We start from the raw sequence: 14965 nt of genomic DNA, 5'->3' as shown, positions 1-14965 counted from the left end.
AAGCACATGCCGAGCCGGGGAGCTGAAACCTCAGAGGAGAAAATTAGGTGCGCACTTAGTTTCCATTTCTTTTGCAAACAAGCATCTCAAGGAATCAACATCCACTTGTCTTTGCTGCGCTCAGCCAGGAGGTCACGCAGTAAAACTCAGTTTAAAGCCTATTAAGTTCACCACATGAAAGTGGTTCCCAGCCAAATTTCCCAATTAAATGGCTGCCTGCTCTAAGTGGCTCCAAATCTACCTGCTGCCTTTTGGAAATGAGCATCTCCACTATATCCCGTGTGTTTGGGAAGGAGGAACAGCTCAGAGTCTCGATAATAATATTCTGCATTTTGAAATAATGACTTAATCTGCTGCTTTCCCTGGCTCTCAGTGAGTTCTGCACTGATTATCTTACAACTGAGCCCTATTCAGGTTTCAATTTCTATTAAATAAGCCAAATCGACAGCATTAAACAGTTGCCTGTTTATTCTTTTTAGCAGGAAATGAATTTAAAAGAGACGCAGCCACCCGTGAAGAGCTGTTGAAAGCAGCGATTGATGGGAGGGAGGAGGTGGTTTCTCACCAAAACCTTAAAAAAACAAACAAACTGGGCATAAAAAATAAAAAAATCACTTTTAAAACAGGGGGAATTTAGCTGTGAGCATTTCTCTCCCTTTTCCCACTGCTAAACCACGGGGTGCAGAGGGAATGCCAGGAGGGGAAAAGAGAAATGAAAATACGATCCAATAGATATTTAGTTATATAAGGAAAGATAAGTGAACTTCAGGGAAAAAAGAGGACTCTGGTGGTAGGAAAAGACCCATTTCAGGGGGTCAATGGCAGGATGTGGAGCCTTTCAGCCCCAAGTTGCTGGCTGAGATTCCCTCAGGCTGAGGGAACCTGCAGCTTCCAATTTACTATCAGCTCTTCTTTTCCTTCTTTAGGAAGGTGAAGAGCCTTTCCTTCAACTGCTTCTCTTCCACAGAAATGATGGTGGAAGGGGAGGCTTTTCCTTCCCTCAGACTTGCGTTTGTTTACAAAGAAATAGGCCTGAATTTGAGCGAGAGCCTATTTACGTCTGTACAGTGGAGGAATTGTTTGGGATCTCTCCATCCTTAGGCTAAGATAATATTGGAGTCTTTGCCAAGAAAGAGTCAGCATTGAAATATTATTTTCTTTTAACTGTGAGTGTGAATCAACTTCAGTGAGCGTTGGTTCTGCAGGACTGATAAGAGAACAATGGAGTCTTTCCCTTAACAGGTTCTCGTGGTCCCCCATTCCCACCTACAGCCTCCTCCAGAGCTTGTTCCATCGTGGCCATGCCCAAGGATGTGTCCTGGAGCTGAGGACATTGGGCCTGGAGTGCAGCTGGAGTGCTGGGACCTCCTCCTCCTCCTCCTCTCTTGGTCCTTCAGCTTCCAAAGAAAACCATTAGTGTGAGGTTTTGCAGATCCCGCCTGTTTTCCTTTCCCTTCCATGGCCTATCAGCTTTGGCAAACAATGATAAAACTTTGGAACGGTTCAGGGCTTGGGATCCATTTCCATTTACAGACACCCATGATCCCAAGCCCGGGGTTTGAGCTCCCGGCACTCCCAGCCTCTCCATGTGGCACAGACCTTGCAGTCAGCACTTGGCAGTTCCGTGGTGCTCCAGGGAAGGCAAACATTCCCTGGAGAGCTTGGCAGCAGGAGTTGGGACTTTACAAAGTGCACCCCAAACCACTCAGTAGTTTAAGGTTAATCTGGGATTTATCCTTAGTATTCCAAGGCATATCAATACAGGGATCACCTATTGCAGGCATCCCCCTGGGATGGTCTGGGGATCCACAGCAGGAAATAACTGTGGAAGGTCAAAACAAGGAATGGGAGAGGTGCAGCATTTGGGAATGTGTGTCACTGACTTCCTAGAGATCCTTGTGAGGGCAGAACATTCCCTGGCACCTTGGGCTGGACTAAGGCACAAGGAAGGGTCTGCAGGACATCCAGGTGCTGATGGACCCCTTGGGTCTGGGATTTTCCAAGGGGAAGCTGTGCCATCCTTCCTGACAAATCCAGGCCAAAGCTGCCCCTTGGAACACCTTTCCAGGCAGGCAGATGACCTGGCTGTGAGTTCTTGTAGGGAAAATCTTTGTGATCTCCCAGGGGCAATTTGACTCTCAGGCAAACTACATCTTAAACAACATAAACAAAACCAAACATGGGGAAAACCAGGTGGATCGAGGCCTCCTGCCTTCGGCCTCAGCTCTTTGGAGATTTCCAGATTCTCCTTTGAAATCACTGCATGTGAATTCGATCCGTGTGGTGAAAGGGGAAGAATTACAGCTTTCACATTCATGCACAATTTACCTTTTTATTTTCCTTTATTATCTGGGGGATATTGGGTAAATCAAGGTCCCCTGATGGGGCTCAGGATCCTGATTCGATTTGTGGGGTCCCGAGAGTAGCGAGGCAGTAAATTACTGCTACTTTGTTTGAACATTTTTTTAGCCACAGTACATTAGCTCCTTTTGTTTGCTTTTCCACTGATGGAGTGTATGGTTTTATTTGAGAATTTGTGTTTCTTGAATGTCTCATTTATAAATAATACAGGGTGTGAAATTCGAAGGTCACAGAACACAACCCGAAAAAGAAACCCTGAGTAACTTGGGGCATTCATGGCAAAAATCTTCCACAAAAACCTTCACTTAGGTTGGATCTTTTTCTATAAGCTGAGTGTGGGCAGTGAATATTGACCATTATCCATAAGGTAACTATATATAATAACCTTTTCCTGGCTCATCCAGTTATCTTTGTTTATTTGAAAGATTGATAGATCAGAGGGTCAAGGGACGTGTTTTATTGTACGTTTCTGGTCCAAATTTCCTGACATTTTTGGTTTAAAAAAAAAAATAGACCTTTAAAAGGCACAGAAAGGGCTAATAAGAACCAGATCCTAAAGTGATGCTATGTCAAAATGTCAGAAATAACAGCTTTTCTTTGACTCTGCAGCATTAATCTTGAGGCACATACCTTTCCATGCGCCCTCCCTTTAATGCTGCACTTTTCCTACGTGGCTCTTTACTGCAGAGCAGCTTCTAAAGTGACAACAAAATCCCTTGATGGTTTTCAGTAGTTGGGTTTATAGCTGGATGTGGACATTTGTTTACCTATTCCAAATCGCTTTTTTGGGGGGTGATAAAGTTCAGAGGCTTCCTACTTGTGCTATAAAACTGGTTCCTGGGTAAAGAAAAGCTTCATTTCCCCCCTCCGAGACATCTGTCCTTGAACCTCCGAGTCTGAGTAAGAGGAGAGGCAGATGCCACCTCCCAAATGCACGTGAGGAGTTCACATTGCCGTGGAGAGGGGCGAGTTGTCCAGTTCCCATAAAAGCAGTAGGATTCAAGTTCCAGGTCATTTTTTGGAAGTCTGGTTTTCCCTCCCTCCCTGTGGCCCAGGGCTGTCTCTGAGCTGTTAATTATCAGAAAGCAGCAATTAGCTCTGAGAATCCCAAGCACAGTGAGTGTCACCCGTGGAGACCTGCGAAGCCACCAAGCCTCAGGCAGCCTGTTTGGGTTCGGGGAGTTATCCTGGGTGGCTCTGAGGCCTCTGGATATGTTTGGGAAGAAGAAGCCCAGCTTCTGTGTGCATCCCAAATGGAGTGCTGCACACACACCGCTGAGGGAGCTCCTTGGAAATTTAGGTGGGCAAACAAAGGCATGGAAGGTTTCCTTTTGATTTTCTCCAGAGACAACTGGAGATTTTCTAATTCCATACAGACAGTTTCCAGCGGGCTGAGCTCAGTGGTGGTGCCAATACTTGTGAGTGTGGGACGCTTCCAAGTGTAGCATCAGACTGGGCTCTTGTGATAATCCAGAGCTCTGAATTAATGAAAATGCTGCTTTCCAGGCTAAGCCATTGAATGGGACAGAGTGTGTCGGCCTCTCTGACATGCCCAAGAGGCTCCTGCCCTTTAGATAAAGGTTTTCAACTCTTTGTGTTATCAATCACTAAACAAATCTGTCTTGCAGTCACTGACTGAGACATTTTTTGGCATTTCTTCTTTCCAGTGCGTGGTATGACAAAGAACCAGGGAACTGCTGAACCTTTTGGTTCACAAAGATAATTCAAGGCCAGGTTGGATGAGGCTTGATCAGCCTGGTCTAGTGGAAGGTGTCCCTGCCCATGGCAGGGAGTGGAACTGGATGAGTTTTAAGGTCCCTTCCAACCCAAATCATTCCAGGATTCTGTAAATGCCATAAGCAGCCTGTGGGACTGGTGTCCCACCTGCCTTACTCCAGCCAGGTCAGGTGGTTGCTTTATGTGCTGCAGCGCAGGTTTGAATTTTCAAGTCCGGAATTAAACAGGTTCTCCAGTCCAGCAGTGGGAAATGGTGGCCCCACAGCTGCAGGTTTGCTTCAGAAGAAGTCTGGAGATGCTCCTTTCCAGGGAGCTGTGTTGCTGCCCATCTGTAATGGAAGTAACTTGGTACACCGGTCTCTGGTGCACCTGGATTAAAGCTGTTTTAGGCTTGAACAGAGACTTTAATTTTAGCTTTTCTTTGAATATTCTGAAAGATCAGAAGGGCAAAACGAACAGGATAAGTGAAACAACAACTCTTCTCATAAAATGACCCTTTCAGGGTCTAATCCTGCATCCCCATCGTGCTTTAAACACCTTGTGAAATCAGAAACATGCAGCACACGCGGTGCTGGGAGGGATAAAGGTCTGCCTGTGGCCAGCAAAATCCCCTGCAAGCAGAGAGGGTGTTACTGCCCTAAGATGTGTCTGTGGTAATTTAAGATAGAGTAACCATGTGGTCACACAGGAGATTAACATTCCTTGGCCAGCCAGGACGAGCTTTTATTTTGAAAGCCACCTGGGTTCCACTTAAAAGTAGTAGAATATTTGAGGATTTATTACACTGGGCAGGCTCCTATTTAACAATGTCAAGACAGAGCTGTGGAAATCCACACACTTTTCTTCTTCTGAGACACGCAACTCTCCCCATTTCATCCTTGCACAGCTGTTGCTGCTCTGTAACATCAAACCAGCAAAAAGTTTGGCCATGAAAGATACCTAATATTTGGGTTTTATGTGCAGTGTCTCCAATTTATGTGCTCAGAATCATGAAGATGACTTATGATGTGTTGTGTTTGCCTTGGCAACGGCTCAAACCCTGAAATATATTTCAGGCTTGGCTTTCCAGATATTATCTCAAGTCATTTAAAAGTTCATTATAGGGCACCCGCTAGTGCTGCTCCAGTAAAGGGGCTGTCAGCATTTTTCAAGGGTTTATAACTCAGCCATTAAAAAAAAAACTCTCTGTGGGCTGAAACTTGGCATTCGGGGTCTGGGCCCAGCAGTAAATTGTTTTTACAAATTAAAAAAAAATCAGTTGGACTATTATTAAATTATAGGTGGACTAAATTTTATTTAGAGCTCTTTCAGGCCATTCTCCCCTACTTCTGTAAATTAAATCATTTCCCAAATGTTTTTATTGAGTGCTGCTCTTAAATATGGATGGGCTTTTGTTATGTGCTTGAAACCCTGAGATTTAACTGAAAATGTAATAACAGTGCTTATCCCACCATAGCACTTTTCACCTTCAAAAGTGCTTTATGAGCATTATCTCATTAATGTCCATAGCAGCCTCCCCATGATGTAAGAGGGATTATTATCCTCGCTTTATAGCTGCGCAGATCGAGCCAAAAGGTTTAAGGCTGTTTTTAAAAGGCCTTGGTTGCACAAATCCCATGTGAGCTTTGATTGGCTTTGGGTGTCTACTTCCCCTTGGCTCCTCTCGAAATCACAGCTGAAGTGATTCACCCAGGACTACTCAGAGCCAGGATTGAACTCAGACTTTCCAAAGGCCAGTGCCACTGCACTGGGTCATTCTCAGAAGTGCAGCAATTGCTTTGTCCGGAAGAACCATCCTGTTCCTAAGAAATTATTCTTTAGGTCAGAGCAGGTCAACTCTGGGCATCTGGGGAGCTCCTTGATGGCATAGAGCCCGTCAGGTGAAATGTGGTGAAATGGTTTGATTGCTCCAAGCCCCGGCCAGCCTGGCCTGGGACACTTCCAGGGATGGGGCAGCCAAAGCTGCTCTGGGCAACCCGTGCCAGGACATCACCACCCTCATAGCCAAGAATTTCTCCTTTGATGGGCTTTGATAGGTGAGAGTTTGATACAATTGATAACAATAAAACTGGGTTTCTTTTCGGCCCCTTAATGCGAGGGAAGGACAGTGATGGATGGCCTTTGTGCATGCCAGAGGAGGAATGCTCCTAATTCTCTCTGCCTCAGTAACATTCAAGGTTTGCTGGGAGCTTGTTTTTGATCCCACAACTGCTTTATCTGTGAGAAACATCTTCTCATGAAGCTTCCAATGGCTTGAAACCTGCCCTGTTTAAATCTCATCTCTGGTGAGCTGCTTGATCTGATTTATGATTCAGGTGCTGAATTTATGGATCTGAGGATTAAGCTAAGCTGAATTTAGCAGATGCATTTTGTTTTGGTGTTCCTGTAGTAGCTCAAGGAGGAAGGTGGAGAACAATTAAAGGAGTCAGAAGCTACAGAGAAGTCGTCTCATAGCTCTTGCATTACAGCCCTCATTTTTCACTGACTTACAGTTGCTACTGATACCTTAAAATCCTTTTCCAGCCTTTGGAAAGCTGCCCTACATCCTTACTCCTCTATTTGCCTCTCCTGTATTCCACAGGACGTTTCTCCCTGTTACACTCTGCATGTCTGGAGCAGCCTCTGAAACATTATCAGGAATTATATAAATGGCTGTGGTATAGAAATGTTACATTGGATAATTAACTGCGGTTCTCCGGTTCCAGGCTGTTAGTGGGGACTTTATTAAACCCAGATTGTGGAGAGAACCCAGGCTGACTTAAACTGTGCTTCCCAGGGAGGTTATTAAGATGGCAAGTCAGAAACATTTCTAGCCTTGAGATGGAGCTTGGAGAATCATCCTGGGGAGCTGCAAAGCCAATCTGACACCCTGGAAAGAGCCGCTGGACCCTGTGGTGTGTCTGCACCCAGGGCTGGGATCTCTGCCCTTTTAACCCCTACAGGCATTTCCTAACTGTCTGGATCTATGGGAGGATAGAAACAGCTGTATTTGCATAGAATTATGGAATTATTAAGGTTGGAAAAGACCCTCAACCAGCACCACCACGTTCACCACTAACCCATGTCCCCAAGTCCCACATCCACACAGTTTTTGAACGCTTGCAGGAATGGGAACTCCACCACTGCCCTGGGCAGCCTGTGCCAATGCTTGACAACCCTTTCTATGAAGAAATTTTCCCTAATATCCAATCACAACCTCCCCTGGCACAAATTGAGGCTGTTCCCTCTCATCCTGTCACTTGTTACCTGGGAGAAGCAGTTTCATACCTTGCACATTAAAAGGTTGGTTTGTTCCATGTACATGTGGAAAAAAAAAAAAATCATGTGGCAGGGCCTTTGTGCTGGAGGTTTGTCCTCAGTGGCTCCTGGGGACCAGCTGAGGACAGGGACGCCCTGTTCAAAGTGCTGTGCAAATCCCGGGAAGCGCTGGCGTGTTCCACAGATGGAATACAAAGGGAAGAGATACTGCTCTGCACAAAGCATAATGAAGGGAGGAGCTGGTAAAGCCGTGATTACAATAAGTAATTAGGGAAGTGGCTTGCTCAGGTGAGTTGGTTGGCTGAGCTGGCTCTCTGTGTGCTGCAGGGCTCCCCCACACCTTTGGGAAGGTTTAGGTTGCCGCAGTGAGCAGCGGGTGCACCTGAGAACGGCAGAGCAGGAGCGGCACAGCACAGGGCCGTGGGCTCCCCATCCCTGCAAGTGCTCAAGGCAGGTTGGAGCAACGTGCTCGAGTGGAAGGGGTCCCTGCCCATGGTAAAGGATGAGAATGATCTCTAATGTCCCGCTCAACCCAAACCATTCTGGGATTACACGACTCCGAGTTCACTTATTTATACCGGCTTTTCTTGACCTCCTGAGAGTGCAGGAGCTGGATACAACCTGCATTTCCCATTCCTGCCTGCCCTGCTGAGACAGCCAGGGCCTGATAATGCTTTGGGCCACTAATGACCATTGTTAGGTTTGAATCTCTGACGTGGAGATGAAAGCCTGGGTATCCCATTCCCAATCCATTTCACTCTCTGCCTTTAGAGGATTTAATTAAATGCTGAATACAGTTAACTAAAAATAGGCCTCTTCCTGAAGGATGCAGAGTGAAACAGCCCTTGGCAGGAGAAGACAGTGCTTGGGAAAGGAAGAATTAGAAGAGATTCATTTTGATTTAATATGATATTTTAAAAATTTGATTTAATTTTGCGTAATTTAGATTTAATTTGATTTTTCGATCATGAGACCTATTTCAGGTTGAAGATAAAGTTTAGTACTTTTAGCAATGGACATACTGACTGAGAACAAAGTCTCCTTCTCCTGAATATGATCCTTATTCCTCATATCTGCAGTTGGTGATTACAAAGTCATTGACAACACACTGTCTGCACTTCTTTGTGAGCCAGTTAAAAATGGCTCCAAGACAGGATCAGATGATCCTGGAACGGTTTGGGTTGGAAATGACCTTAAAGCTGATCCAGTCCCACCACCTGCCATGGTCCAGGGACACCTTCCATTAGTCCAGGTTGCTCCAAGCCCTGTCCAACCTGGCCTCGGACGCTTCCAGGGATGGGGAATCCACAATCTCTCTGGCAACAAGATCTTCACTTCTGAGTGATTCTTTTCATATATTCCTGTATTTTGTGGATCCAAACATAAGCAGATGCAGGTCTGCATCCGAATGAGCAGCTGGAGCTGTGATACATGTTTTTCACATTTCTTGGTTGGCAAAAAGGAAAAATAAAAGCCTAAAGAGAAGCAGTGTTACCTCTTTTTTGTGTCTTAAATGAAGTCAAATCGGATGATGTTGAGGAAGTAGAGGGAAACCTGACAGCAACTTCCTTTGTTTCCCTTCAAAGACATTCACAGCTTTCCTCAGAATGACATTCCCTGCCCTGGAGCTCTTTATCCACCTTTTTTCCTCTCTGTGTCACAGATTACTTCCTGACGCTGGATGAGCCCATGAACAACATCACCACCACGCTGGGCCAGACGGCGGAGCTGCACTGCAAGGTCTCTGGGAACCCCCCTCCCACGGTCCGGTGGCTGAAGAACGACGCTCCGGTGGTGCAGGAGCCCCGCAGGATCTCCTTCCGTGCCACCAGCTACGGGTCCCGCCTGAGGATACGGAACCTGGACACCACGGACACCGGCTACTTCCAGTGCGTGGCCACCAACGGCAGGAAGACCGTGTCCACCACCGGGGTGCTGTTTGTGAAGTTTGGTGAGTTCTGTCTTTGGGAAGCACTGGGAAAGGCGTGTTTGTCCACTGAAAATGAACACACTGACGTAGTAGTGACATGGAATCATTAAGGTTGGAAAAGCCCTCTAAGATCATCCAGTCCAACTGTCAGTCGTGTTCACCGCTAATCCATGTCCTCAAGTGCCATATCCACACATTTTTTGACCACTTCCAGGCTTGGTGACTCCTCCATTGCCTTGGGCAGCCTGTTCCAACCCTTTCCACGAAGAAATTTTCCAGAATATCCAGTCTAAGCCACCCCTTGTCCTGTCCCTTGTTCCCTGGGAGCAGAGCCCGACCCCCCCTGGCTCCACCCTCCTGTCAGAGTGCAGAGAGTCAGAAGGTCCCCCCTGAGTCTCCTTTTCTCCAGGCTGGACACCCCATTAATATGGTACCTGACTGGATTCAGACCAGAGGGGAGAAAACATTTTATTCTCAAGTGCCTGAGTGACCTTTGTCCCTCGTGAGTGAGAAATTTCAGCTTGCACAACAGACTGAGGGCACGGTGCTGAGATACCTGTCGGGTAAAATAAGCACTTTTTCTTCCAAGTTTATGTTGAGATAACTGCCTTCAAAGCTGGTCTTAGAGCTGAGAAGATTCCAAACAAGAAACAGGTTTAGTGTGTCATCTCCTCCTCCACGATCAGGGGGAAATAACTCATTGAGATGAAGATATTTGCACAGAGTGCTGCTTAATCCTTTTAGAAACAGGACACAGTGAATGATCTATGTGATGAGTTTCATAGTCTTTTTTCATAAACCTCCCACATTTTCTAATTTCTGATAAGAAATTAATCCTTAGATGTTCTCCTAAGGCAGTTTGGGATGGGGGCTGAGTTCCTCACCTGTTTATTATCCTCCTCTTGCAGCTCATCAGTGCTGCAGGATCCAGGCTTGTCTGTGGGCCTGAGGAGCTGCCACTCCTCTGCACAGCTACACGAACCACATCCCACATGACAGACTCTTGCTTTTATCTTTTAAAAGCTTTTCAAAAGCTTCCTGTTCCCACCTCACCATAACTCATCCCGCTGTTTTTCTTCTGTCACTTTTCCAGGTCCCCCGCCAACAGCCAGCCCAGGATCCTCGTAAGTTGTTTCATGTCTGTTGTGTCTATTCATTAATCTTCCATTTCAGCAGTCAGAAGTTCATTTGTCATACTGTGTGACAGGAGCACTTTTACATTCTGTTGTAAGTCAGATAGGATGGTAATTTATTATAACTGAATTATCTGTCTCGTAGCTGTATTTTCATGTTGTCATGTCAACTCTTATTTCTTATCCTAGACTTCTTAATTGCCAATATTATGGCCTTTAGATCCTCTAGTGCCTTCAGTCCTTGAGCTGATTTCAGTGCACCTCCAGGTGCTTCATACATGTCACAGCCCAGTACAGAAAATATTTATCACTACAAGTAGATTTTACTACCAAGGGGCTTCTTACTGATTTTAAGGGGACTGCTGGTCGTAAACTGTGTCTGTATCTATCTGTACCTGCATTAGTAAACTGTCTTAAACCTGACTTTTTAAAGATTGAGTATGTGGGTGGGAGCAGTGCCTGTTGGTACAGCAGCTCCCTGTTTCCTGGAGCTCAGGTTTGGCTCCTTCTGCTGGGGCTGAGCAATTGCCACGTTGTATTTTGGCAATTTTTGAGAATATGCACTTATATCTCTTGTTTCAAAACAACATGATCAAACTTACTCAACTTTTTGTAGCCCCTCATTGTTTTTCAAGTGTGATTTTCACCTGTCCTGAAGTTTGAAATTGGTTTTGTGGTGGTGTGTCCAGCTTATTCACATCTCATGTGGTAAATTAATTAATGAAAAACCACCTCTCCTGGTGAGGGAAGAGAACCAACTGAAACACAAAATGAAACTCTTAATATAATTACAAGAGATGCAAAAACTTGGGAGTTTGAACATTCCTGGCTCCTTATGAAAGATCTTTCCCAAAGCATTGCAGAGGATATAAATTAGGAGGAGCATCTGCCCACAAAAGGACATGCGAGGATGCCCTCTAATGGAACTTCAGGAAATGTGGCTTGTCTCCCCTTGGGAAGGTGCCTGACAAGGAGTTGGAGTTTGTTTTGGAAGGGGAGCTCTTTGCTGGGATTTCAGCTCCATTTTGTGATTGTTCTGGGTGTTGTGGGGAGGAAATCGTGGTGCCCTGGGGAGCGGGGGCTGCTGGGCTCTGCAGCAGTTTGGAGGCTTAATGAATGAAGTGAGAAGATGAGTATTTTGTGCCTGCTCCCACCCAGTTTGGGGTTTCTGAAATTTGTGAGGTTGAGCAAGCCATCCTTGGTGGTCAGAAACCCACGTGAGCACAAAAAGCAGAACTGTGCTGGAATTTCACTGTCTGGGCCACTCAGGATTGCCTCCCTTTTTAAAACAAACTACATTTGGGAACCTTTTTTCCCATTTTTATTTTCTGGCAGGATTTGGGGGTTGTTTTACCCCCCCTGCAAAAAAAAAAAAGAAATACTACAACTTAACCAGCTAAAATACAAACGCAATGTGAAAAGGTGAAAAGATGGTGAGATGTGCTCTTTAATTTTGATTTTATAATTGTGCCTTGTAATTTTATAACCAAGAAAGATATTTAGTCACACTTCATTACCCTGGGAGGTTGTGGCTCTGTGTGGTGAGAGGTCACATTGTGCTAAACATTGGAGGGAAATACATCCAGAGAAATGAGCACAGGGATCTGTTTTACTGGACAGAGAACATTTACATTCCTCTAGAAGCCAACCAGATTTAATCTAGGAAATCAGAGAATCGGGAAGGAGCTTATGACAAAGAAATGATAAACTTGGAACTTGTTTTAAATGAGAGAAAAAACAGGTCCATGTATGTTGTGTTGAACATCACTGGTGGCATGAGTGCAAGAGCCTTATGGATACAGGGTAGGCCCAGTTGTGGGAGGAAAAATTGGAAACAAAAATTCCATGTTGTGGGATGCAGGAGGGAAATTACCTCAAAATCTGGTCCCTGCTCTTTGCTGTTCCTTCCATGCGAACAATACCCTGAATATTGGATTTTGTGGCCTTCTCAAGCGTAGCTTTCTCCCTGTACAAGTTCACAAATGAATTTGTAGCTATGCAATTAACTGATCTGCTTTTATCTGGGAACACCAACCCCAGTTTTCAAGTTCTCGGGTGACAGATTAGTCCCCTCTCCAGGGATGGGGAAATACTTCCTTTGGGAATAGTCTTGGAAGCTGGGTGATAAAATACCTTCCTGCCATGTTTTTAAAAGTTAAGTCATTAATCCTAGTGCTGTGGCTAAACTGGCTGTGGACCCACGTGTTCATCTGGTTTTCATTCCCTAAAATGCATGGATGGGAATCTGTGTCTCTCCTCCCTTGCTGTGCCGGCGGGGCTGGTGCTGCTCTGAGCACACGGACACTCCCTGGACATCTGGGGACATCTCAGGCTGCTTTAGATGAAGGCTAAATCTGGAAAGCACTTTGGAGGATGTTGAGGAAATGAAAACTTGTACTTGCATAGTGTTTGTGCCTTATCAGCATCAGCTCAGAACAAAACTGGTGGCAAGTAGCAGCCTTTTCCCTGGGCCTGCTTTTCCCACGTCCTCTTTATCAGCCTGCCTGGAGGGGAAGGTTCTGTTCCTTTACAGATTTAATTTGAGGATCATGTTTTTAAAAAAATCCATGTGCTCAGTGCTTTTTCCTGGCATGATTTATAGGAGCAGAGCTCTGCACTGATGTGAGAAATAGATGGGCCAAGTGCAGCTTAAAAATGAAAAGGTTAAATGATGACTTCTGTAAAGGAAGGCAGGCAGTGCTAGATAATTGAATAATTCATCTGCGTGTTACATGTTTCTGCTTTCCCTAAGCACTGGTAGAGTTATTCAGAGCCAAAAGTCTGACTGGACAATCAGTCTGAAGCAAATGAAAAAAAATCCAGCAGTGCTGTCCCTGAGGACATGAGGAACCCAAGGTATTACTGGGGTGGGAAGCACTGCCTGACCTGGGCGTCCTTCCTTTAACTCTCCACTTTTTGGAAAGGTCAGCTGTAAACCCTTATCTGGGGGTTATCACGTCCCATTAACCTGCCCTGCTGCTCTGACTTAGCTGGAAGAAGCTTCTTTTGCTTTTTAAAAAAAACCAACAACTCCCACTGCTGCTTTATAAATAAACCATTATTTTATCTGGTGTTGTGCCGGAAGGTGCCACAGATCCAGTGCCAGCTCTGAGGAGCTCAGTGAGCTGTGGGGAAAGCGGGAATGCCTCTGTCCTGCACTCCAGATGCACGGCCAGGAACCAGCTCCGGCTCCCAGACTCCTGGAATAGTTTCCATGAAGTGGATGGTGTCAAGGGCACCTCCACAGCAGGCAGGAGTCTGGGAGGGGCACAGGGGTCTGGCTGAATCTGGGTGTAAAAGGCCACCATCAGCTCATGGACCCCCTCCTCTTATCCATGGAATTTATGAGTGTGAACTCCAGCTGGATTAATTTAATAATTTGAGGATGGTGAAAGAGAGCATTTAGTGGTTAACTCCTGTGTACTTGTGCATCTCTGTGTGTGTGTCTATATACTGTGAGTACAAATATATTCTAGAATGGTTTGGGTTGGAAGGGACCTCAAAGATCATCTTGTTGCAGGGACACCTTCCACTAGCCCAGGAACACGCACCACTGTAGCCATGGCTTCTGAAAATTTCCTGAAAGATAAAAGCTTTTAACATTATTTTTGAAGTTCTTGTGCTTCACATCCCTATAAAACTCACTTTTTATCCATCATCCACGTCAAGGTTTGGTCCTTTAAGGACATGGCAGTGTGTATCTTCACCTCAGGTCATGAAACAGAGATCAAAATCAGAACAGGCTGAGATCAGAGCACAGCAGATTCCTGGAGATGAGAGAATCTGATGTAACAATTGAGATACTTCGACCTGGGAAATGGTTGTGTGCCCAATCTTTTCCATTATTATTATTTTCGTCTCATTCTGTATTGTTTCCTCTTCCTGGAGCGATGGCCCTGTGCTTGCCCTGAGCTTTACCCTCTGCAGGAGAAATTCTGGGCACAAATCACTGAACTTAGAGGTGATGGAGCACAGTTCAAGAGCTGCCACAAGAACTGTAGTGGGAGAGAAAATTAAACCTGCAGTTTACATGGTCTGGTCTAAAAATGAGCTGGAAAAATGCTGCTGGAGCGAGTTCCAGTGGGAAGAGTTCAAGAAAATGATCTCTGTGTTAGAAAACCACACACAGTTTATTGTGTCACGAGCGTGTTCCAAAAAGGTTTAACCTGCAGGTGAAATAGTTCACTCAGCAACACGGACTTTGGACTTACTGCAGTGAAAACATCGGAAAATCAGCATGGCACCTCTTGGGACTATTCTGTGAGTTCACAAGACATGGTGTTTTAGGTTTTAAAGGAGAAAAATGGCTGGCTCATCAATATTCCTGCTCTTGGATGTGCTGTGGTTGCTGTGCAACAGCGGGAATGTTGATCAAACTGGATGTGGATGTCATGGACTGGCACCTCCTGAGCACAGAATATAAATTCCTTATGTCAGTATTGCTCTGGAACAGTCCTTTTATTCTTAATAGAGCCTCTTGTATATCTATAACCTTTATTTTCTTTATTTAACCACTGGGAATGAGGAGGGGAGGAAAAGAGGAGAT

At 45.3% G+C, this 14965-nt stretch overlaps 1 protein-coding gene across 2 annotated transcripts in view; it reads left to right on the top strand.

The window, feature by feature from the left end:
• The window catches only part of ROR1 (receptor tyrosine kinase like orphan receptor 1), a 144169-nt gene that overhangs the window by 98349 nt on the left and 30855 nt on the right, over positions 1 to 14965 (top strand). For both annotated transcript variants that reach the window (XM_027891065.1, XM_027891066.1), the window contains exons 3-4: positions 9020 to 9307; positions 10380 to 10410. In XM_027891065.1, coding sequence (XP_027746866.1) covers positions 9020 to 9307; positions 10380 to 10410 — 319 coding nt within the window. The remainder of the gene's footprint in view (positions 1 to 9019; positions 9308 to 10379; positions 10411 to 14965) is intronic.

This window comes from Empidonax traillii, unplaced genomic scaffold, assembly GCF_003031625.1.
Source record: "Empidonax traillii isolate 1590-97213 ecotype Southwest subspecies unplaced genomic scaffold, ASM303162v1 scaffold309:size1915965, whole genome shotgun sequence".
NCBI classification, from domain to species: domain Eukaryota; kingdom Metazoa; phylum Chordata; class Aves; order Passeriformes; family Tyrannidae; genus Empidonax; species Empidonax traillii.
This window is presented reverse-complemented; position numbering and strand designations above follow the sequence as displayed.